Raw genomic sequence first — 23424 nt, 5'->3', positions numbered from 1 at the left:
GTACCATGCTCCTGCAAATGTGCTGGAGTTTGACCTTCTCCACCACATTGGGGTTTTGAAACGCCACTTCCTGGAGAAGATCCAACATTCGCTCCAGGATCTGGCGAGCCTGCGGTTCCTGCTCCAGGTTGTCCACATCAAATTCCTCCCTGAGACAAACCACACGCAAACGTACACACACACACACACACAAATGACACACACAAATGACACACAATGGGGCATCAGTCTGTAATCTGCATATTTTTTATAAATATTACGAGAGAAAAGATCCTTACCATCTCTGCTCCTCAATCCAGTTGGCCAGATAGTGCCTGATGTCTATAGGAAATGTATCCGTGGGATAAAGCTCCAGCACGGTCTCATTGGATAAACATGGGAGCTTCTGGGAAATCTGCATCCACAGCGCCATAGTGAGGCGAAGCTTCAGCTGTCAGAGAAAAAGACAACCATGATAGGGTTAAAGAAGTGTACTGGAAGGTCATTAGAAAGGGTGACTTTGGAGAAGCATGATAGCTAGTTGTTGGGTGTAACGCGTTACAAAATGTAATCCGTTATTCAGACAATTTATCTGTGAGCCAGACAGCAGTGATTCCATTAGTGTGTGTGTGTGTGTATGTGTGTGTGTGTGTGTGTGTGTGTGTGTATGTGTGAGAACGTCGTCCTATAAGCCCCGCCCCCAATAACGCGCCCCCCTCTGTTATTCCTGCTGTTAGTAGTTAACAGATTATGGGCCAAACTTTGCCTATAATCGAGTATTCTATTAAAAATCAAGTAATCGGATAAAATGTACTTTTGCTTAATTAAACAGCAATGTAAAATATATTAAAAAAACAAAGATTAATTGGTTTTCCGACGTTCCGCTAGCGTTCCGCGAAGTTCTGCAAGGTCCGCAAGCTTCCGCGAGGACTGGCAAAAAAAATCGTAAAAAAGCGTACTTACATAATGACATTAATCCCCTTGTTTGGACAATTCTGGAGGGGGCCTCAGTTAGGCCCACTTCAGTAATAGCATTATTGTGTTCTAAAATACCATTTATTCAACCAATCTCTAGTTTGACCTCTAATCCAGTTGTTCTACATTCACTTAAAATCGTTTTCCCTTAAAGAGTTACCACAGGCTGCCCCAATTGCTAAAAATTACATGTTTGTTCCATCTATGGTGGATGATGCCTTTAAAGTTTGGGCTAGAAAGGGTTTGGTCTCATTGTCTGAACTCTATATTGATGGAAATTTTGCATCTTTCGAACAGTTGGTACGACATTCCCAAATCACATTTTCATAGGTACTTGCAGCTTCGGAAGTTTGTGGCATTGAATTCTAATAATTTCCCATCATGCCCTCCACTTTCTTTATTAGATTCAATATTTCAATGTAAATCAGTCTAAAAACACACTCGACGCAGGATTTATGAAATAATTAATATGTATGATTCAATACCCTTAGACTTACTCAGAAATAAATGGGAGACAGGTTTAGATGAACCAATTTCAGAGGAAATCTGGCAGAAAATAAAACAGGGAATTTTCTCATCATCCATTTGCCTTAGACATGCTGTAATACAATTTAACATTGTGCATCGTCTACGACTTTCTAAGATTAAGGCTGATATGGACACCACATGTAACAGATACAGGCAGGCTCCTGCAACTCTGCTGCATGTGTTCTGGACTTGTCCAAGACTCTACATGTTCTGGACCAATATTTTTGAGACTTTTTCTGGAGTATTTGGAGTGATAGTAGAGCCAACTCCGTTTGTTGCATTGTTTGGCGTGTCTCCAGAAAGTACCAGTTTTAACCAAAGGAAAGTTAAAATATTGGCCTTCTGCTCCCTTTTGGCTAGGAGATTAATCTTGACTAAATGAAAAGACCCTGATCCACCAAGCCGCTGCATAAGGAAAGTGATGTACTGTCTTAAACTGGAAAAAATTAGGTATACAGTAAGAGGGTCTACTGGCACATTTTATAATATTTGGCAGCCTTTCTTAACTTTTGCTGAGGGCATGAACGCAGATAATATAGCACCGTAAAGGAAGTGTGTGTGAAGATTACTTATTATTATTTTATTTTAATTTTTTATAGACAACTGATTGTTATGGCATCCTTGTGTTTGTCTGGTGTTGGAGGGGATGGGGGGGTTTGGTTTTTTTGTTCTCTTTTTTTGTGTTTTGTTGTTTTTTTCTGTAAAGTTTAAAAATAAATAAAAAAACTTTTATAAAAAAAAAAAAAGCGTACTCACAGCGCCAAAACTTTCCGTGAATCATGATGAACTGTACTTACGGCCACCGCGCGAAACCGCGTAGGTGAGATAGGGGTATAAAGTTGACTGAGATGAATTAAGTGCATTACAGTGCCATACATTCTTATTTTAAAGCCTTTTTTCAGATGCAAAAACTAAAAAAAAATGGTATTTCAAATGACTTCAAGTATCAAAAAAACTAAGGCACACATTAAAATAAATAATTATACAAAAACACTAAAAGTTTCAAAATCTACAGCTCAGGCATAACATAAGCCTTTACTGACAATTTTTGTCGTTTTCTATTGCTGGTTTCATTCATCTCTTGGCTCGCTGATATTTTTATCACTCCCCTCTTTTATAGGTGACTTAAGCGCTTCTTCTTCGTTGGGGTTAACTGACGGCTTGCATCCGGAAGCTTTGTTTTTTGTAATGGAATTACTCGAGTTATTTGAGGAATCATTTCAGCCCTAAATGTAACTGATTACTTTTTAATAACAGTAATTTTCTAATGTAATTAGGTACTTTAATACTCAACACTGTATATATATATATATATATATATATATATGATATAAAAGATAAACAGAAGCTTCAAAGGTGCAAAGTGGATTTTTTAAAGCATTACATTATCAAAACAACGCATGCCTCTGATCCGTCTTTTTCTCTAAACTCTGTGAGCGAATTAGTCTCAAACCCACTCAGTACACATGCTTACACAAGTCTCAAAACACAGGTTGTGTTTAAGGTCAAATGTCGCCATTTCTTTATAATCATACAGGTGGTGCTGTAAACTATTCACCCGCTGGCATGCCGTGTGATACGAGTGAATTATTTTATAAGTTTGTTTAGAAATTATAATTATGAAGGATTACAGAGTTACAAGCTGTTCAGTAAAAATGTAGCTTTTTTGCTAAAACTCATATTACGTTAAATGTTAAAATCTTGCATTTGAAGTTTTTATTTATATAATCGTAATAATAATTCTAAAATCACATTACTGTATATTAATTACAGAAACGGTTACAAAGTTTTTAGAAAAAGTTAAAAGGTTAAAGCCAAAAATTACTGCCTAACTAAAGCTACTCACTGCCTAACTTATTAATACGAAGAAATAACATTTCGTAAGGTTCAGTATCTTGCACCTTGTTTACACTAAGTTGTTCGTTTGTGTTTCGTGAGGATTTGGGCGCTTCGTAGGGGCATTTCGGTCGTTTCTGTGCGCTTCACATACGGTTTCACATTTACAGTTACACACACACACACACGCACACACACACACACACAAAACTGTAAAGATATTTTTAAACAAAATAATAAGTAAGATTAGTAATAAAACAAATCACAATGGTTTTCAGATTTCTTTCATCGCAATCAGGCCACATGAAGAGTGAGAACATTTGGGAAGCAGTTTTATTGAACGTCCCCAATGTGGATTAGCAAATTCTGGGATAGATTATAACTTTCTGTTACTGCCTGATGTGCTCCTAATACTGCCTACCACATGCTTTTCAGAAACGATCAAAGGGTTTCAACAAAGCAAGATGGCTTAGTGTTGCACTTTGAATCACGCAACATTTAATTGAGTATGTCGACCACATTTTTATTGCTTTTTTAAATTACATTGACTATGCATATTTAAATTTTTATATCTTTTGCAGAAGCCGAATATGGATCCCGATAAGACATTTTAACCAGATAACAAAGCATATAATTTTATAAAACATTGTTTGGTGAAACAAATAGGTATTTTTTTTTTAATCAATACATTGTTGTTTTTTGAACAATATTACAAACAATTCTTATAATTATAAAAATAAATCCTCACTGTTAACCAATGAAGCCAAGTTATTTTATCTCGAATTGCGAAATGAACAGGACAGCAAATTAAAAAAAAGAACATCCTTGTTTCATGTTTCCGTATTCTTTATTAAAAAAAATAAAACCTGAATGAATGCAGAGCTCATGAACCAGTTACACAAGCTTATTGTTCTGTTCTTCTATACAGCTGTTGTCATCACTTCAGGTGTTGCTCATTCTGTATTTCTAAACAGAAAAACATGCAGAGTGTTTTTCTGAGGAAATGAAACAAGAATTGTCAAGTCACCTAAAACTTCAAAAAGATCGCCAAAAAGAATATAATAAATAGCTGTGTTTATCCAGGTCTAACTGACATTTTTCATGTTGTTTTAAATCTCTCCATGTTTCGTCTTATTGTTGGACAAATCGTCGCCTATGATATTACGGTTTGCCCTCAGTGTCTAAATGATTAGAATAATTACTGGTGAGACTGTTTGCTTTGTGTGGGTACCAGCTGGTTTCCATGCACCAAGATATTCTTTCTCAGCCTAAAAGGAGGTACATAAATTATACACACTGGTTCATAGGTCATAGGTCAATTAGATGAAAATCGAAGCATATGATATCAATCGTTCTATAATGACTGTAGGTTTGACTCTGATGGCTTCCCCTAATCACAATGCAGTTGTGTGTGTATATGATAATAATAAGTTTCATTATATAAAGCTTATCCGCGGAAGTTTGGATAAAAACAAAGTTGTGTGCTCGTGCTACCTTCAAGGGGAACAAATTTTTAAAAGAATGTAAGATGCACTAAATGTATCAGTGGTGGCTTAAGATCCAGGCTTAGGATCCAGGTTCGAGCCCCACTGTGAGTAGGGTGTCACACCCCACACTACCCAGCAACTGCATGCAGTGCAGATCCTATCTGAGAGATTTTAATTAAACCTTTGTTAAATGTTAATGTTGAATATATTACAAAACTGCCTAATCTGTTCCCTCAAACCAGTTGGTCTGGTTTTCATTATAACATTGCATGTTTGAAATACAAGTAATTGTATATTAAGTGATTAATTGTGATTGACACAGACTGTGTGATCAAAAACATTCTTATTTTTTTGCCTAGTAAGGTAATGATTATAATATCACACAAAAATTTGGGGCAACCTACTTTCCAAAAAGTCTATTTGGCCACATTAGAAAAAAAGTTTGTTGTTTTCAAAATGATGACTAAAAACCATTAGAGTTAACAACAACTATTTTGATTATTAAGGCCAAATACTAATAAAATATTATTTTTTAATTGATATTCTCATTTAAATCCCTTCAATATATTGATGTATTAAGGTCTGCAAAATTTCCGTCAACTAAGTTACTAGCAGAACTCCGTCTTGTAACTCCAAAAATATTTGTCCCAGTGCCAAGTGACAGGCATCACATGATCTCATTCTTCTTTGCGGCCCGCATTAACCGTGTTAAGTGTTCTCTCGTTTTCTAAAAGATTTCATCTAGAATAGCTATAATATCTCGTTGGCCCAGAGTATACAGTATCAATTGACCGGCAACTATGTTAGGGACCCTGTTACGGTTTACAGATTCTTATGAAATGATTTGTTCAAATAAAATGTTAAAATGTCCAGGAAAATGAGAAGTGACCAAAGTCATAGCCCTGAAATTCTAAGTTAAAATAAGGAAATCGTCAACTATGTTACTCAGTAATGTACATAATCAGTCATCATCAACGTTATCAGTCTGCATATGTCACAGCGCACATTATTCAAATCGGTACACTTTCACTTTCTCAACACACTTTCTCAACACATAAAACCCAATTGTTTAAAATAGATTAAAAGAATAAATATAGAAAGTTGGCTGGGAGGCTGATCCTGCCAGCCAGGGAGAACTGTAGATTTAAAGAAGCAAAGCAAAAGTGTGATTAAAATGTATGTCAGAAGAAAATGATGAAATTCATATGAAGCTGGTCACATGGCGCATCAGGACAAACCATATTCGCGTTGGAGGGCGAAGTTTTGTTAGAAACTTACTGTAGTTGACAAACTGAGTAGTGTCTTCTACCTTAAACCGCAGCAACTAGCAAATGTGTGACACTGTACTAGGGAATGTACTTACTTAAACCACTATTTGAACCTGAACCAACATTGTTTTTGTGCTTTTTTTACTTATGTGAAATGTAACCGAAACTATAGAATGACTCATATACACATCTGAGCAAAGCTCGGCCATGTTTCCTCATGTACTGTACAAGCATAAACAGCATGAAAATTATAATAGAACAAAATGCAGAATCTTAGGATGTTACACTGTTTCATTTTACAATAAGTAAAAGAAATATTATATGGCTGTGATTTGTGGTAGCAAGTATTAAAGTGCATTATAGATTTGTTTTCATTCGTTCATCTTTCATTCTGCTTATCCTGTATCCTGTACAGGGACGTGAGGGGCCTGAAGACTAACCGGAAGGACTTTGGGAACGGGGCAAAGTACACCCTGGACAAAGTGCCAATACATTGTTGGACACACATGCACACAACAATTTGGGAACTTGAGACAATTACACTGAGTCTTTGGATTGTAGGAGGAAACCCATCATGCACACAGGGGGAATTCAAACCCTCAACCCTGGAGGTGTGAGGCCACAGTGTTAACCCTTATTGCACGACTCCACCCTTTTAAATATTGCATGTGCTTTCAGTGTAGCGAGCGGAACGGGCCGGCGTTACCTTCCAGAACAAAGGTGTTCTACTGCATGTGATAAACAATAAATACATATAATCTTTAACACAACATTTGTATTAGTTTAATATTTCTATTAATTTCACCTTTTAGAGATCCAATCTATAAACCTTCACCTCCATCTACCTACACAGTATATGAAGAGTAAGACGAAGTAAAACAATTAAGAACTAGGCACTCTTTTGTAAATAAGGGAAGCACTGTCAGAGCAGGAAGCATTTTTGCTATTTTTTGCATTATTTTGTTTTAATAAATATGGGGCCAGGTTTATGCAAAATAGCGTTATCATTAGTCTTTTTTTAAATTATTTATTTATTTATTTATTTATTGTAGCACAACCTTGGCAATATGATGAACAAAAATTTACTTACATTGTAACTGAGCAAAAAAAAAAAAAATTATTCAGATTCATATTCAACAGATTCAAGATCACTCAATTTTATGGCTGTTTATATATATATATATATATATATATATATATATATATATATATATATATATATATATATATATATATATAGTGGGGCAAAAAAGGTATTTAGTCAGCCACCAAGTGTGCAAGTTCTTCCACTTAAAAAAATGAGAGAGGCCTGAAGTTTTCATCATAAGTATACCTCAACTATGAGAGACAAAATAAGGGGAAGAAAATCCAGATAATCACATTGTAGGATTTTGAAATAATTTATTTAAAAATTATGGTAAAAAATAAGTATTTGGTCAATAACAACATTTCATCTCAATACTTTGTTATATACCCTTTGTTGGCAATGACAGAGGTCAAACATTTTCCCACACTGTTGCTGGTATTTTGGCCCATTCCTCAAAAAAAAAAAGATCTCCTCTAGAGCAGTGATGTTTTGGAGCTGTCGCTGGGCAACACAGACTTTCAACTCCCTCCAAATATTTTCTATGGGGTTGAGATCTGGAGACTGGCTAGGCCACTCCAGGACCTTGAAATGCTTCTTACGAAGCCACTCCTTAATTGCCCTGGGCGTTGTGTTTGGGATAATTGTCATGCTGAAAGACCTAGCCACGTTTCATCTTCAATGCCCTTGCTGATATAAGGAGGTTTTCACTCAAAATTTCACGATACATGGCCCCATTCATTGTTTCCTTTACACGGATCAGTCGTCCTGGTCCCTTTGCAGAAAAACAGCCCCAAATCATGATGTTCCCACCCCCATGCTTCACAGTAGGTATGGTGTTCTTTGGATGCAACTCTTTCTCCTCCAAACACGAAGTTCTATTTTGGTTTCATCTGACCATATGAGATTCTCCCAATCCTCTTCTGGATCATCTAAATGCTCTCTAGCAAACATCAGATGGGCCTGGACATTTACTGTCTTAAGCAGGAGGACATGTCTGACACTGCAGGATTTGAGTTCCTGGCGGCTCAGTGTGTCACTCAAGGCAGCCTTTGTTACTTTGGTCTCAGCTCTCTGTAGGTCATTCACTAGGTCCCCCCATGTGGTTCTGTGATTTTTGCTCACAGTTCTTGTTATCTTTTTGACCCCACAGGGTGAGATCTTGCGTGGAGCCCCAGATCGAGGGAGATTATCAGTGGTCTTGTATATCTTCCATTTTCTAATAATTGCTCCCACAGTTGATTTCCTCACACCAAGCTGATTACCTATTGCAGGTTCAGTCTTCCCAGCCTGGTGCAGGACTACTATTTTGCTTCAGGTGTCCTTTGACAGCTCTTTGGTCTTGGCCGTAGTGGAGTTTGGAGTGTGACTGTTTGAGGTTGTGGACAGGTGTCTATTATACTGATAACAGATACCATTAATACAGGTAACGAGTGGAGGACAGAGGAGCCTTTTAAATAGGAAGTCACAGGTCGGTGAGAGCCAGAAATCTTGTTTGTAGGTGACCAAATACTTATTTCCCACCATAATTTGCAAATAGTTTCTTTAAAAAAACCTACAATGTGATTTTCTGGATTTTTTTCCCCTCTCATAGTAGAGGTATACCCTTGATGAAAATTACAGGCCTCTCATCTTTTTAAGTGGGAGAACTTAATTCTGAAGCACACATTCAGTATATCCTCTTAAAGGACTATACTATCAAAATGAAATTTGGATATATTTTGGTGCAGTCAATGTGCAGCTTGTATAACAGTATAGATTTAATTTCCTCTGAAAATAACTCAACATACAGCCATTATTGTCAAAATAGCTGGCAACAAAAGTAAGTACACCCTAAGCTGTACATCTTTTAACCATGAAAAGTCACATGTCCTATTCTTCATGTTCATATGTTTGTCAGTGACCTGAACCCTATTGAGCACCTCTGGGCATCCTTAAGCGTACGATGGCGAAGCGTCATGTGTCTAACAACCAGCAACTTAGTGATATCATTATGGAGGAGTGAAAGTGGATCCCAGCAACATGTCCAGCTCTGGTTAAGTCCATGCCTATGAGAATTAAGGCTGTGCTAGATAACTATGGTGCTCATACAAAAGTTTTGACATGTTCATTTAGGGTGTACTCATTTCCGTGGCCAGTTACAGTATTTAAACAATAAAGTCTGCATGTTGAGTTATTGTTAGAGGACAGTAAATCTGTACTGCTATACAAGCTGCACCTACTCTAAAGTATATCCAATTATTTTTTCTTTCATTTTTTCTTTCATATATATATCATATATATATATCATTTCTTTCATAAATATATCATATATATATCATTTCTTTCATATATATATAACATATAATAAACATATAATAAAAAAGTGGTTACTGAAATGTGAGAGGTGTACTCACTTTTGTGAGATAATGTGTGTATATACGGTGTGTATATTAAAATATATATACATATATATATATATATATATATATATATATTTAACAGGAACATGCTCTCTTATACCATCGACTTTAAGCAAAATGCCAAAAGCGGTTGTTTAAGCATTTCTATTCTCCAGCTTGTCACTGCAGGCTAAAAGGTGTTTGATAAATGTTTTCCTGAATGGGCGTTAACATGAATCAAAGGCTGCGCTTAAAAAAAAGAAGTGTAAAAAAATGGCTTAATGATACAGTAACACCAAAGAAGTTTCTGTTCTTTTCTGAATCACTGGTATAAAAAAAGATCAGTGTGTCAGGCTTAGCTAATGGTGCATGGTCTCCATTTGTATTTTACGAACAGGAACACGGCTTACCCCTCGTTGACTTTTATTTGCGCTCAGAAAGAGGAGTGCATCCTGTCAGCTTTATCTTAAGTTAGCACAAGGAGAACGACCACACCGTATACAATAGATGGTTCGTCTCGGTTGTGTTCTAGATGCAGTTATGGTTTTGGGAAACAGCCTACAAGAACACATACACATAAAAAAAAAAAAAAATGACGTTATACTCTTTTGCTAATCATTCAACAGTTTAACAGTTGAGTCTTTTCATATTTTCATATCATTTAGCTTGAACTGGCTGTGCAAGTGACTAAACTGGTTGGCGTTAGTACTTTAATGACTAATGCAGGTTTTGACACAGTGTTCAGTCTTTATTTTTGGCTCCTTGTCATCCCGGTCACAATAAAACAAGCATAAGAAAACCCCTTCTGTCTTCTGAAAACCTTCGCAAAAGTTCCTGTAAAAACGTAACAGAGCAAGTCGCGAGACCTGACGTAGAAACAGGAATTAGAAATGTTACAGGGAACGGAAAACGAAAACCAAAATAAAAAAAAAATGCATTTCTTCGTTGAAAGAGTAAAGATGTTATTTTGAAAATGGCATAACAGGTCGATGGGTCATTTCCCATTCCAGGGTAGTTTGAAGAACGTGTAGCCTGAGCCTAAAAATGAAATAAATTAAGAAATAAATCACTTATCACTCCATAATGGAAAAAGTTAATGTGACATTAAATATTTACTGTAGCCAGGTTCTCAAAGAGAATCTATATACAAAGTGTCCTTTGTTACTTGCCAACTTTGCTATTCCTACAAACTCTTTTTTTGACCAAGCATCTGGGTCTTTAGGACCCGGAGAGATTATTTAAAAAAAATGTAAAAATCAGCCAATAAGATTTTATTTCTCTTCTGTTGCTATGTGAGTACTGAACACTAAAAGCTTTCTCAGAGGCTTTCCCAGAAGGCCTGCTGTATTTGGACAGAAGGCTCCTGCCATGTAACTGAACGAAGGCATTAAGCAACACTGATTCACTAAATAGCACATTATATTTTTACAGTATACTTTAATTTTTTAAATATTGTTTTAATCCTTTTTTACAGTTATTATAGAACTCATACCACCTACAGTCTTTTTTATTAGTATCACCTTTTTAGGTGTCGTAAAAAAGAAATATTGTTTTCTTGCATATCACTTAATGCAGTCAACATTGTGTACATCCTCTGTACTGTTTAAGCACAAGTTGGCATACAACCAGGACAGGATGCCAATCCTCCACAGGACACACACACATACTGTATTACAGGAAATTTGGGAAACGCCAATTAGGCTAATCCGCATGTCTTTGGACTGTGAGAGGATACCGGAGAACCCGGTCGAAACCGAGTACAGAAATGAACTCTTAACCGTGGAGGGGCGTAGCCACAGTGCTAACCCTTTAACTTTTACTACAATAATTCAGACTATTTACTTTGGTTTTAAAAGTTCTCCTGAATGACATACAAATTACTGGTCATTTAATCTTCATGTGGTTAGGTAATATAGAACAGGAACTTTACGTCAGGTCTCGCGACTTGCTCTGTTACATTCCTACAGGAACTTTACTTACTGCATATGAGTACTGTATATTAATATATGAGTATTCTTTCGATCGAGTGGTGCCCGAGTGGCGAAAGGGTTGCACTCGCACATGAATCATAGCGCCATTAACCGATCACAAGTGTCTTACTAAGATTTTTTTGTACAGAAAAAGCTTTGACCAGCAAGCTGGGGAAAGTCCTGTAACTTTGTAGAGTTAATTTTGTGCAGATAACATAACATAAAGTTATTTAAATTGATTTGTTGCATTAAAGTTACAAAAATGCTTTTATATGCTGTCAGATAAAGAAAATCGGAATCAGCTAAAATCCATAACAGCGGGTCTGACTTTTAAAAAAATCGAAAATATGTATCAGCCAAAAAAATAGCTATCTGTGAGTCTTTAGTATAATATCATGCTTGATTGTAAATGATATATATTTCAGAGCCTACATGATCATAATCATTAATAATGAAATACAAATACAAAATGGAATACAAAATCATTAATAACAGCCAGATGTTCTATAGTCAGAGTACAATAGTGGTTTATGTGCTTGTCTTTTTGGCTTGTTTTTGAGGAAGCCTACAGTTTTGTAGCCCACATCTAAAAGACACGTTTCACTACATTTTGAAAGTGCCAATGATGAATTCACATTTCTGCTTTAATAGAGCGCTCGGTTTTATTTATACCCCAAGCTTTCTGGTTTCTCTGACTAAAGAAGGGGCATGGCGTTCTCCAGCAAGAATGTACGTGGAGGTTCGGAAAAAAAACAAACTGACACTAATTGTTTTCTGTCACAACAAATGATAAATAGGTCAAAACAATTAACTAATAACAGCAGGCTAGCTGATTAGTGACAACATTTTTGGTCTTGTATTTCACCTATGCGGTTACACCTTTGAATTCTCTAATCTCGTTTTATTATCTTTTTTATAGATACAGATTACTGATTAAATGGTACAACTTTATATAGTTGCTTGGAATTGCAAGGTGCCTTCACTATCAGTACTTTGTAGCAACTGGAGGCTAACCTCTAGCATTAAGTCTCCAGATATGGGCTTGTGACGGAAACAGAAACTAATTTCTGGAATGCTTCCAGACATTAACTCTGACTATAAACAAATAAAAAGCGTCAGTCTGTGCTACCAGTTCATAAGTGATAAAAATAATAAGTCTCATTAACTTTTGGTAACATTAACTACGCAGGTTGGGTTGCGTCGCATCACCCTGTCGCTGATTATTTTACTCCAACAGCTTACCCCAGCATGTTTTATTTTTTTCCTTATCCGTAATATTCAACGTCTACTCTTGGATTCTGACAATTAATGTAAGGCTTGTAGATATTTTGCTCCTCTCATTTACTACAAAATTACATTAAGTTATTGTGTGTAAGCAGCTACTGTCTTTACTGACGACATTTTATGTACTGTATGTGGTGTACTGTAATAAAGGTGTGTAAGTTTTTATTTTGTTGATTTTAAAGCTGCCACACGTCTGTGAGGAGTGAGTCAGACTGGCGTTAGGTACACACGAACCAACGCTAAGTTTCGATTAGACATTAGACATTGACTGTTCTCTTGTTAAAAACAAAAATAGAGGAGGAATTTAAATTCCAGGCTCAGAACTTTAAGATTATTACTGTAAAGAAAAACCTAATGAATAACTAGCATATCATATCCTGTGTCGAATTTAATATAATAAATAAATAAAAACAATTACACTGCGATTTGTTTTGATACATACTGCAATTGTGATTTAAACTATGACTGTTAACTATTAAAATAAACCTTTTTCTATTAAATGTATCAAGGCTAAAACCAAATAACTAGACAAATGATCTCATTTAAGATGAATGTTTTCCAATATTTATAAACTCAAAATTATTATTAAAAAAAAAAAACTAAAATTATTGACCAACTCTATATAACCTTCCGCCTCTTTTATTTTATTTTTTGTATTACTGTCTGTAATGCTGCTAAAAATGAGCAGGCTTGTGAATAGATATGGGTGTTTGTTGTTTTATGATTCCTTTGTGTGGAATGTACTAACACGCTGACTCCAAACAAGATTTTTTAAAACAAGTTTTTTATTTATATATGTTTGTATTTAAGGTGGTAAAATGGTGCAGTTTCTCTATAATCACACAGGTGTTGCTCTATGTTGTTAACACATTAGCAGGCAGAACAGAATTCTTTGCGGTAGGAAGCCGAGTATTATTTATTGAGTTTGTTTAGAACTATAAGAAAATCTGAGGAAAAAAATAATCGGGTTATTGATAAAATCGTGATATTTATAGAATTGCAATAAAAGTAATAATATCATATCGTTTGGTCCCTGGTAATTCACAAGAGAAGAAAATGAGAAAAAAATAAGAACGCAAATCTGTGTAATAGAGATGTGGAATTTTTTTTTTATTTATATATATATATATATATATATATATATATATATATATATATATATATATGTAGAAGCAAATTTTTCAAAAAAGAGTTTTGTAGAATTGCGAGAAAATCTGAAAAATCATATTGGATCATGATATTTATAAAATCGAAATAGTAACAGAATCGTGATACAAATCGGCACCTAGGTATCGTGATATTATTGTATCGTTTGGTCCCTTGTCTTTAAGGAGTCTGCATGTTCTAACTGTGCTTGGTGGGTTTCCCTGAGTTTCCTCTCATTATCCATAAACATGCAGTCTTCTTCCCGAATTGCCTCTAGTGTGTGATTGGGGTTGTGTGTGTGTGTGTGTGTTCCCTGGAATAGACTTCTGCACAAGAAAACCTACACAGCTCCTACAACAGAATAATGATACCTTTGACACCTTCCTTTGTGACTCACAGCTTACAGTTTATGTCAGAACGTGCATATAAAACAGAAAGGATAATCCTCCGTATTAAAACACTGTGTATGTCATACACAACAATAAACTTCAAGGAGCAATTTTGGCATAAGGTTGCCATTTTCTTAAGCTTCTCCTTTCAATGTTAAATGCCATCTGACAGTATTTTTGTATAATACCAGCTCAAAGTGTTAATATTAATGTCGACGCAACTATTCGGAATTAGGAAACTAGGCAGACGTTGTGTCTGGTACACATGGCCCAAAGACTGGTGTTCTTCAAAAAGAATATCCTGGCATGTCTATTAAATTTTTTTTAACTCAAATCCAAACCTCAAATAAGGTCAATCAGGTTTTGTTGTTGATGCTAGCGAAATTTGAAAGTAATGACGCTCATAGCAAACTAGCATCATGTATCATATATTTGAAATGACTACTGTAAATGCGCTCAAAAGCCAATCGAGGGCATTTGAGCTCACGTACAATGAATATAAAAAGTCTCGTCAGTCCTTTTAAATTTGCTGTGTGTGTTTTTGTGTGCGGTAAAGAATGAAACAGATTAATCATGCTGGATCTTTTTCCACAGTGTAATTACTGTGACATTATTACAAATCCTTGCAGCAACAGTAAAGGTTCAGGAATATCTGACAAGGATCACATGTGTTATTCATACTTTATGTCTGGGCTGTGGATGATGGGAGCCATATTCTATGGGCTTGCATCTTTTCAGCTGGCACTGGGGCTCTTGTCAAGATAGACGGATACATAGATAACAATTTATTTTGACACAGCCTGCAGGACCCTGTTAGAGAGTAGATTTCACCAACCAGCATGATAATAAATTCAAGTCAACAAAAGTAAAGTCTACAGAAGAAGATTAATGTTTGGGGAAAAGCCCAGTCCAAATTCTGTTGAAAACCTGTGGAATGACTTTAGGAAGGGCTGGGCACAGGAGATCCCCTTGCAATTTGATAAAACATTTTTACAAGGAAACGTTGAATCGAACTGTCAAACCAAAATGCAGCAAGCTGAAAAACTGAGGGCTTTTTAGTCATGGCATGATTTATCTTGCTTTCATTTTTTACCCATGGAAAGGTTGAAGCCTCTCTTTATATCGACTGAGAGAGAAGATAGGCCCATTCTTCAAAATAGGTCTAAGTTTTTGAATGCAATATCAAACATTGCACGCGTTAAAAGCCTCCAATCAGTGTTGAGTTTTGGGACTTTGGAGGCATTTGAGGAGGTAAAATGATGTCATTTCCTTATAATCCCACAGTCGCTACACTCTAAACTATTCACATATTTTCATCAAGTGTGGTGGAAGTAAAAATAGAAGTTTACTTTGAAATAATAATTTTGCCGGATGACATAACAAAGATATGTGCTGCTCAGTAAAAATGTAGCTTTTTTGCTTTATTTGATTTTAAGCTAAATGTTAAACTCTTATATTATAAGTTATTTTGTATTGTTTAAATGTTGCGCTTGGCCTTTGAGTGAGAAAACTAATGTTATAAGTAATTGGGTTACATACAGTATAATAATCATTGAACTTTTTAAAAAGTTTTAAATTGTACCAAAATCTGGGAAAAAAATGTAATACTAAATCAGTATATTTATAAAATCGTAAAAGTTACAGATTTTAACTAGGTATAGTAATAATATTGTATCGGGTGGTGACCGGTGATTCGCATCCCTACCTGCAGACGAACTAAAAATCTATAGAAATTAGATCCCCACAAATCAACTTCTTTTTCAGTGTTAAGTTAACACACAGGAAGCTTCAGTGGTAAATTCTACTCATCTATAATGCAACAAATTTCAAACATGAATTATGTGACTGCTTTCCTTCCTATCATTTCTATGACATGGCAGTAATGCTAGCAACATAACAAACCCCAAACACACATGAACATATCTAAAATGAGTCATCAAGACATGCTCTATGTAAGGGGAGTCCCAGAGAGAAGTGTAAGATGCAGCGTTCGGCAGCAGAAGTCTGAGTTTATATGAATCACGAGTTATAGCTTAGCTTTGTCATCAATTGTAATCAGAGACTGGTAATGGTGGTATGATGTCTGATGTGAACATAGTGAAGATTTATTTATTCTACATATGCATTCTATCACAGAAATGTCTTCAGACATCATGATACGTTATAATGTTTCCGTACTGTGTACAGTATATCAGATGAAAAGCAAAAATGATAACCAATGGATGCAACTCCCAAGGTTCATACCTAACACAAGTGCCATATACACACTCAATACAGCACACTTTAAACTCATTTGAATAAAACAGGTTGCTGAATCTTGAACATTTCATGGAATCCACAATGGGAACGCTCAAAGAAAACAGAAAGTGTACTTTTCACACCTTTAGCCACATGTCTGCATGATATATCTTAAGGCCATACACAAGGTGCATAAGCGCAGTATATTTAAGTATGTCAATCTGATGCTATATTGATAATTATGATGTCACATTAAATCATTTGTCCTTAACCAAGCCAAGTTACATTTAAATTACAACATGGTAAAATCTGTCCCTTCAGATATTGCAACTTGCTGTTAGGAAGCTGGTGTAAGGGCAGTGTCTGAATCAAAGATGGTTAAGGACCATGCTCAATGGACGACAGGGGGCTTGAACCACCGACGTGCTGATCAGTAAACTAGAGTAAACCTTTCGCTGCCCAATTTGCTTGGTTTTAATTAATAAGTACCAGAAAGAAGGAAGCTTCAGCTAAAGGCTAACAGTGAGGTGATTTAATCAATATACTAGTATGTTCCCAAACTGTTTACATTTACAGCATTTGACAGATGCCCTTGTCTAGATCAACATCTAAACAGTTGAAGATTAAAGACCTTGCTTAAGGGCCCAACAGTGGCAACTTGGTGGTGCTTTGGGTTTGAATGTGAGACGTTCCAATCAGAAGATGCCTACTGACCTAACCCTGCCCATGTGCTTATTTATGTTTTCTAAAAATGCAGTCATAATGTCATACAACCTTTAACATACATAAATATATTTAAAAGTGAATCAGATTATAAATATGCCAACCTATAAGAACTCGTACTATGGCATGCACTATAGTTTTAGTACATACCATAGTATTACCATGGTACTTTAGTCATTACCATAATAGGCACCACAGAACATTATCTGGGTAGGTACTAGGACATTTTAGTGGGTACGGTGATAGTACTATTGTGTGTACCACAATACTTTAATAAATACCATGGTACTTATAGGGTACCGCAGTGGCTTTCATAGTTCAGCAGGTATCTAATATTTAATAAAATATGCTTTTACATATTGTACAATAATTTGATATCTTAGTACATACTAATGCTTTTTCCAAACCAGTGTTTAAAATGTTTAAACTGGCATCTTGGTGACTATTCATGAAACACAGATACAGCCTAAGTTAGTCAGCAGAGATGGTTAAAGGGACCTGCTCAATGGAGAACAGGGGCTTGAACCCCGACGTGCTGATCAGTAAACATTTTGAGCATAAGTTTGTCAAAACGGTAATACTGGAATGTACAGTTTCTGATACAAACACACTGCTTAAGTTTTGTGACTTTTGCCAGACTCTTGATCAGACATCAGTGTTAAAGTGTCATACACAAGGTGTAAAGGGACAGTATGGTGTCAGAAAATAAAGCTACATGTGATGTGTAATGTAATGCTATAGATAGTAATGATGTCACAAAAAATATATTGTTTTTTAACTAAGCCAAGCTGTTTTTAAATTATTACATTTACATTACAACATGGTGAAATCCAATTAACCCAGCGCTTAACCCTTTTGAGCCCAAGTTAGTCAAAATGATGATACCGGAATGTACAGTTTCTGATACAAACCCACCGCTTACGTTTTGTGACCTTTATAGGACTCTTGGTCAGACATTAGTGTTAAAGGTGCTTTCCTTTAACCACAAACTGTAATATTTATTCGCCAGCCTAACCTCAAGTCAAGTCAAGTTAGGTCAGATCAAGCTCTCAGGCTCGAGTTCAAACGTACTGTCAGTAAATAGAACCATTAGAACTGGATTAAAAACAGGTAAATAAACCAGGTCCTGTATATAAAAAAAAAACTAGGTTGGGCCTCATAAAGAAAATAGAGAGAAACTCTACAGCACATGTAGCTGAAAAGGAACAGAAAGTAGCAGGCTGTCAGCTTCTCTAAAACTCAAAAATCATAAATGTCCACATCTCGCTATGAATACAAGTAACTCGTGACATTGAGAAACATTTGTTGCTTTTTTAAAGATGTTTGTCAACCTCCACATGTTTCCAAAAACTTCAGCAAAAGATATCATTCCTACAAGGGCCTGGTCTTCAAGGCCTCTCTCTCTCTCTCTCTCTCTCTCTAAAAAAAACCGTCATCTCAGTCCTGTGTAAATGCGCGTTTATGGAAACAATACGAGCTGAAATAATATACCGCGATATATTATTCACACACATACTGTAACATCAGCCGTGCTCGGTTTGGTGGCTTTTATTTAAAAAAAAAAAAAAACCCAACAACTCGAGATTTAATACGAGCAAAGCGCGTCGATAAGTCGTTTTTTTTTTTTTTTAAATCAACAACCTTCTTATCTAAAGAAACAAGAACCACAGAATAACGATAACAATAATGTTGATATTGTTGTTGTTTAACTTACCTCGGGTTGTCTCCAGCTCTTTAAAGCATGTAAGAGAAATAAGAAATGTGTGTGTGCTTCTTCCGTGTATGCGTGTTGTGTGTGTGTGTGTGCGCGCGCGCGTAATGTAATGTAGTAGTATGTTGTTGTTTCCCTTCCCAACTAGGCTATACTTTCACTTTTCTGTCAATGGCACCCACATATACACACACATAAAAGAGCTCATCCTGCCTCCCGGAGGACGAAAACGGTCACACACGCTTAGACAAATTATTATACAGTTTATTCATGTATTTATTTCATTTCCATACATTAACAGTAATTAAAACTCTAATTAAAATTTGTAGGTTTAGTATTGTAAGTCGTAACCGAATAAAGTGGTTTATTTATGCATTACGGATGAAACATTAAGGTTTAACATTTAGTGTAAACATTATTTTCATCATTTTGTTTCTTCTAACATGTCCACGGAATAATTGCGTGGTACTGTGTGCGCGCGCGCGCGTGAGCGATGCCAGAAAAACAAACTACAGGGGCTGCAGTGTTTTTACCGTAATGTCTACCGTAATTCAAGTGGAACGCGAACGCTATGTACTGTACAGCAGGGGGGGTCTGACGTCATAATCTGGGCGGAGCGTGAAACCGTCATTTCAGCTCGCCGACTGAACCATTTCCAGTAAGAGGCTTGTTTCGAAACATTTCCGGTTTTTCCCCCAACTCTCGTTTTTTTCTTTCTGTCGGAAATGCCCACTTCCGACTCAAGGTGAGAACATTAAGATAATGCATACAGCTTAGTTGTTGTTTTTGTTTTTTTGTCTTTTTCTTTTCCTTCCTCCAGAACAAAAAAGTGACAAAAAATGTCTTTTTAAGCCTTATCAGTTTATCTTTTATAGCCAGCCTAATCACATCAATCACATTTCACTTTCGACAAAAGCATATGTGTTTGTGTGACATTTGTGTGTGAAGATTTAATAGTCTTTATCATCCTAAACACTCAAGGTGGAGTTAGTGCCATCCAGGTGCAACATCCTGTCACGTCCAGAAGAGGGCAGCAGCTCACCATGTGTTCATACAAGGTTTCTACAGTGCATATCTCCTCTCGAACATGAGGACCACAAGTCTGTTCATGTAGCTGTATGGTTGTCAAAGTGACATCCTCCATGTGTAATACATTTTATACTTGACTGAGACACCTATTTTTCACACCCATTCATACCTGGGGGCAATTTTAGTTTTGGGAAGAAACCAGAGAAATTTCAGAAAACCCTCATTAACACAGAAAGCACAAACGAACTCCATACAGACAGTAACCCAAAATGAAAAAATAAAATGAAAACTAGGACCCTGGTACTATGTGGTGCTTTAAGGGTGTCCATTGCACCACACTGCTGCTCCCATAATAATATTCTGTAGGGTGGATGGATGGTTCCGTCTACGTGCTGCCTGGCACATCGGGCAACGGACATACGCCCGCCGTTTCTGTGACAGTTATTTACAGGGTCGGGTTGCCTGTTTGACACCCAATTGTATCTGTGAACTTGGTGTGGAGGACCAAGCTCAAGGGTCAACAGTGGCGACCGGGCAGCGTCAGGGCTCGAACCAGGGACCTCGTGGTCCACACACCAACACCAACAAAATATGCAGCCCACTGTCTGTGACTGGTCCAATAATCCAACCCAAAAATATTCTTGTTTTCAATAATATAAATAAATATAATTCAATAATATAAACTCTCATTAAAGCCAAAGACTGGAATAAGGAGATGGTTAGCGGGGAAAATTAAGCAATAACCTCAGAGCCATGACTTTGTCCATTAATACATTGATTTCTTTGGGGTGAATACTTAAAAACACACTTTTTCATGTTTATATGGTTAAATACATATATGGTTAAACTATGTTCACTTTAAGATAGATAGATAGATAGATAGATAGATATTAAATATTTTCTTGTTTTTTTTATTTATTTCTTTCATCTTTGTGAAGCTGCTTTGAGACAATGACCATTGTTAAAAGCACTATATAAATAAAATTGAATTGAATTGAATTGAATTGTTTTCTTTTTAATATTTAATTACTCTAAATAAGCAGATTTTCAGCATAGTTTTAGATTTTTGGACCTCTCTGTATATCTAGGGCTATTTATTTATTTATTTATTTATTTATTTATTTATTTGGCTCCAGCCAATTTATGTCATGTGGTCCATTACTACAAGTGGATTTAATTTCCCAGATTTAGAGTGCTTAATGGATAGGACAAGCCATTGAGGGTGCAGTGTCTGAACCCCACTACAGACTATTTGGCTAATAACTTGAAAAAATGCCAGCTGCTTTTATGAAATCTTATTCCCTAATTAAAGACTTAATAAAATATATACATAATTTAGACATGCTTATAACTCATTTTAATTATCCTGGAGAAGGTACTGTTTTGAATCCAAGTTTTAACACAGTGTAAATGATTTAGTGAAATGCAGGTGAAAAGTTCAGAAATAACAATTATAAAAAAAAAAAGCCTGACGGGAATTGTTTACCTAAAAGGTGTGGTGACTCACCAAGTCTCCAAGTCTTTAAAGTTGTGGATAGATTTATTGGATGATGAGAAATTTGGATGAATCACGCACTACCTACATCTGGTCCACAGAGCTTTTGACCAGGTCATCTGTAAAAACTGTGGAAAAGTCTAAGAAAAAAATCAATTCATTAGCCCCTAAAACTGATTGAAAAGAACTAGAAATGAACATGACTTGAACAGTGTACTATAAAATGTACAATACATTATAGATTTTAGACATATATTTATCCAGTATTTGTATTTTTTAATTGTATGTGTGTGGGTTGTGTGTATATAAGTGTGTCTTTGGTGGGGGTGTAAGGTTGAAGAGGTTCATTTAAGGGCATTCCTCATATCACTGCTCATTTCCTGATAGCATGGTGATGACTTTGGCCTGCGTGTTGTGATAGGTCAGCAGAACCGAATGCAAGCTTCATGAGATTGTTTTTCGTGTCCCACACAAACTTAAACAAAACCAGTGGTTAACCTGATCAATCTCTCACTGATGAACTGTGACAGGATCCCACGTCAGGTTACACAGTTGGTAAACATTATTGATTTTATCAAGATGCATAACTACATACCTCAGTAAGGACACGATTTTAGTTTTTACAACTTGTAGATATGTTGAATTAACATCATGGGGCAGCTCCTTAAAAAATAACAAATCTCAATCCTTAAGCATGTACATAAATAAATAATCACAAAAATAAATAATGACTTTTACACACAGGGAAATTTGGGGAAAGTTATTTTGGTCAACCATAAACCATGCAGTAGGGTTAATTGACCATTTGGGGTCCTTTACCACACTAATGAAGTGGGCAGAAGTTGGATTATTTATGTTAAAGTGGGCTCTGCTACATTCTTTGGCCCCTTCATCAGCGCTTGTGAAGCTGTGATTATTCCAGGGTCCTCTTAGGTAAAGTCGCTTTACAGAGGGGTTAGCACATCTGGAATCAATAGCGATAGGCTGGGTAACTAGAGGTTTTGGGGGGAGAAGGGTCTACAGGTTAGGCTAGTTACAGCTTTGGCCCTGGGGGTCCGTATGTCCCTGACTTCAAAATAGACTTGATTGCTCCCAGCTGGCAGTCCTAACTCACTCGGTGTCAGAGCTCTCCTCTGATGTCAACCTTGTCAGTATCAAGGCTAGACAGGACAATGTAGAACCGGAGACAAAGCAGCAATACGGAGACATATTGACAGAGATATGTGTTTTGCCTGCGTTATTATTATTGGTGGGAAAACTGCAGGGTTGGTCTTCGTATTATTGCCTTTGGTGAAAATGATAGAGTCTAAATTTTCAAACAGCAAATCTGAATGATAATTTATATGTACAAACACTGTCATTACATAATACTAAAGAAAATGAAACGAAAGATGCAAAAGATTTCAGTAAAATTCACCACAATTAGCCTCTTTATGCATAAAAATATTTCTCACTACATGTTATTCATAATAATATCCTCCAAGTCTCAATTAATAGTCTCAAGTCAACCCGGGATGAAATTTCTTTTGAATGAAGCCGTAAACCGTTTTGACATTTGCAAAAGACATAAAGCTCAATACAGTGATGAGTCTCTTACCCGTAGTAAAACATTTAAATGGTGCAAATATTTTAAAGAAGGTTGTAGCCCACTGCAGTTGTTGCTTTGAACATTCGGCAAGTGTTAGGCTTAATTGTAGAAAATCGACAGATAACTCGCCACTTTTGCTAAAGAGACACATCTGTCTGTAGGAACTGTACACACAATCATTCTCCAACACCACTGGCACATTACAGGAACTCGACTGGAACTTTATCCTCCATAAAGTCCTGACCTCATGCCAAGGCGTTTCCACATGTTTGGGCCATTAAAGGCATCCCTGGGATGCTAGCGTTTCAGAGAA

At 36.2% G+C, this 23424-nt stretch overlaps 1 protein-coding gene across 3 annotated transcripts in view; it reads right to left on the bottom strand.

Annotated features, from left to right (window-relative positions):
* stat6 (signal transducer and activator of transcription 6, interleukin-4 induced) overlaps positions 1–19151 on the bottom strand; it is a 56306-nt gene extending 37155 nt beyond the window's left edge. For 2 of the 3 annotated variants that reach the window (XM_053482189.1, XM_053482187.1), the window contains exons 1-3: positions 19003–19151; positions 279–430; positions 5–149 (exon numbers count right to left, since the gene is read on the bottom strand). In XM_053482189.1, the coding sequence (XP_053338164.1) occupies positions 5–149; positions 279–412 (279 nt within the window). In that variant the 5' untranslated portion in view covers positions 413–430; positions 19003–19151. Of the gene's footprint in view, positions 1–4; positions 150–278; positions 431–1451; positions 1501–19002 lie in introns of all 3 variants that reach the window. The other variant, XM_053482188.1, reaches the window with a different exon arrangement.
* Between the last annotated feature and the right edge of the window lie 4273 nt (positions 19152–23424).

The sequence above is a fragment of the Clarias gariepinus genome, chromosome 22 (genome assembly GCF_024256425.1).
Source record: "Clarias gariepinus isolate MV-2021 ecotype Netherlands chromosome 22, CGAR_prim_01v2, whole genome shotgun sequence".
NCBI lineage: Eukaryota > Metazoa > Chordata > Actinopteri > Siluriformes > Clariidae > Clarias > Clarias gariepinus.
This window is presented reverse-complemented; position numbering and strand designations above follow the sequence as displayed.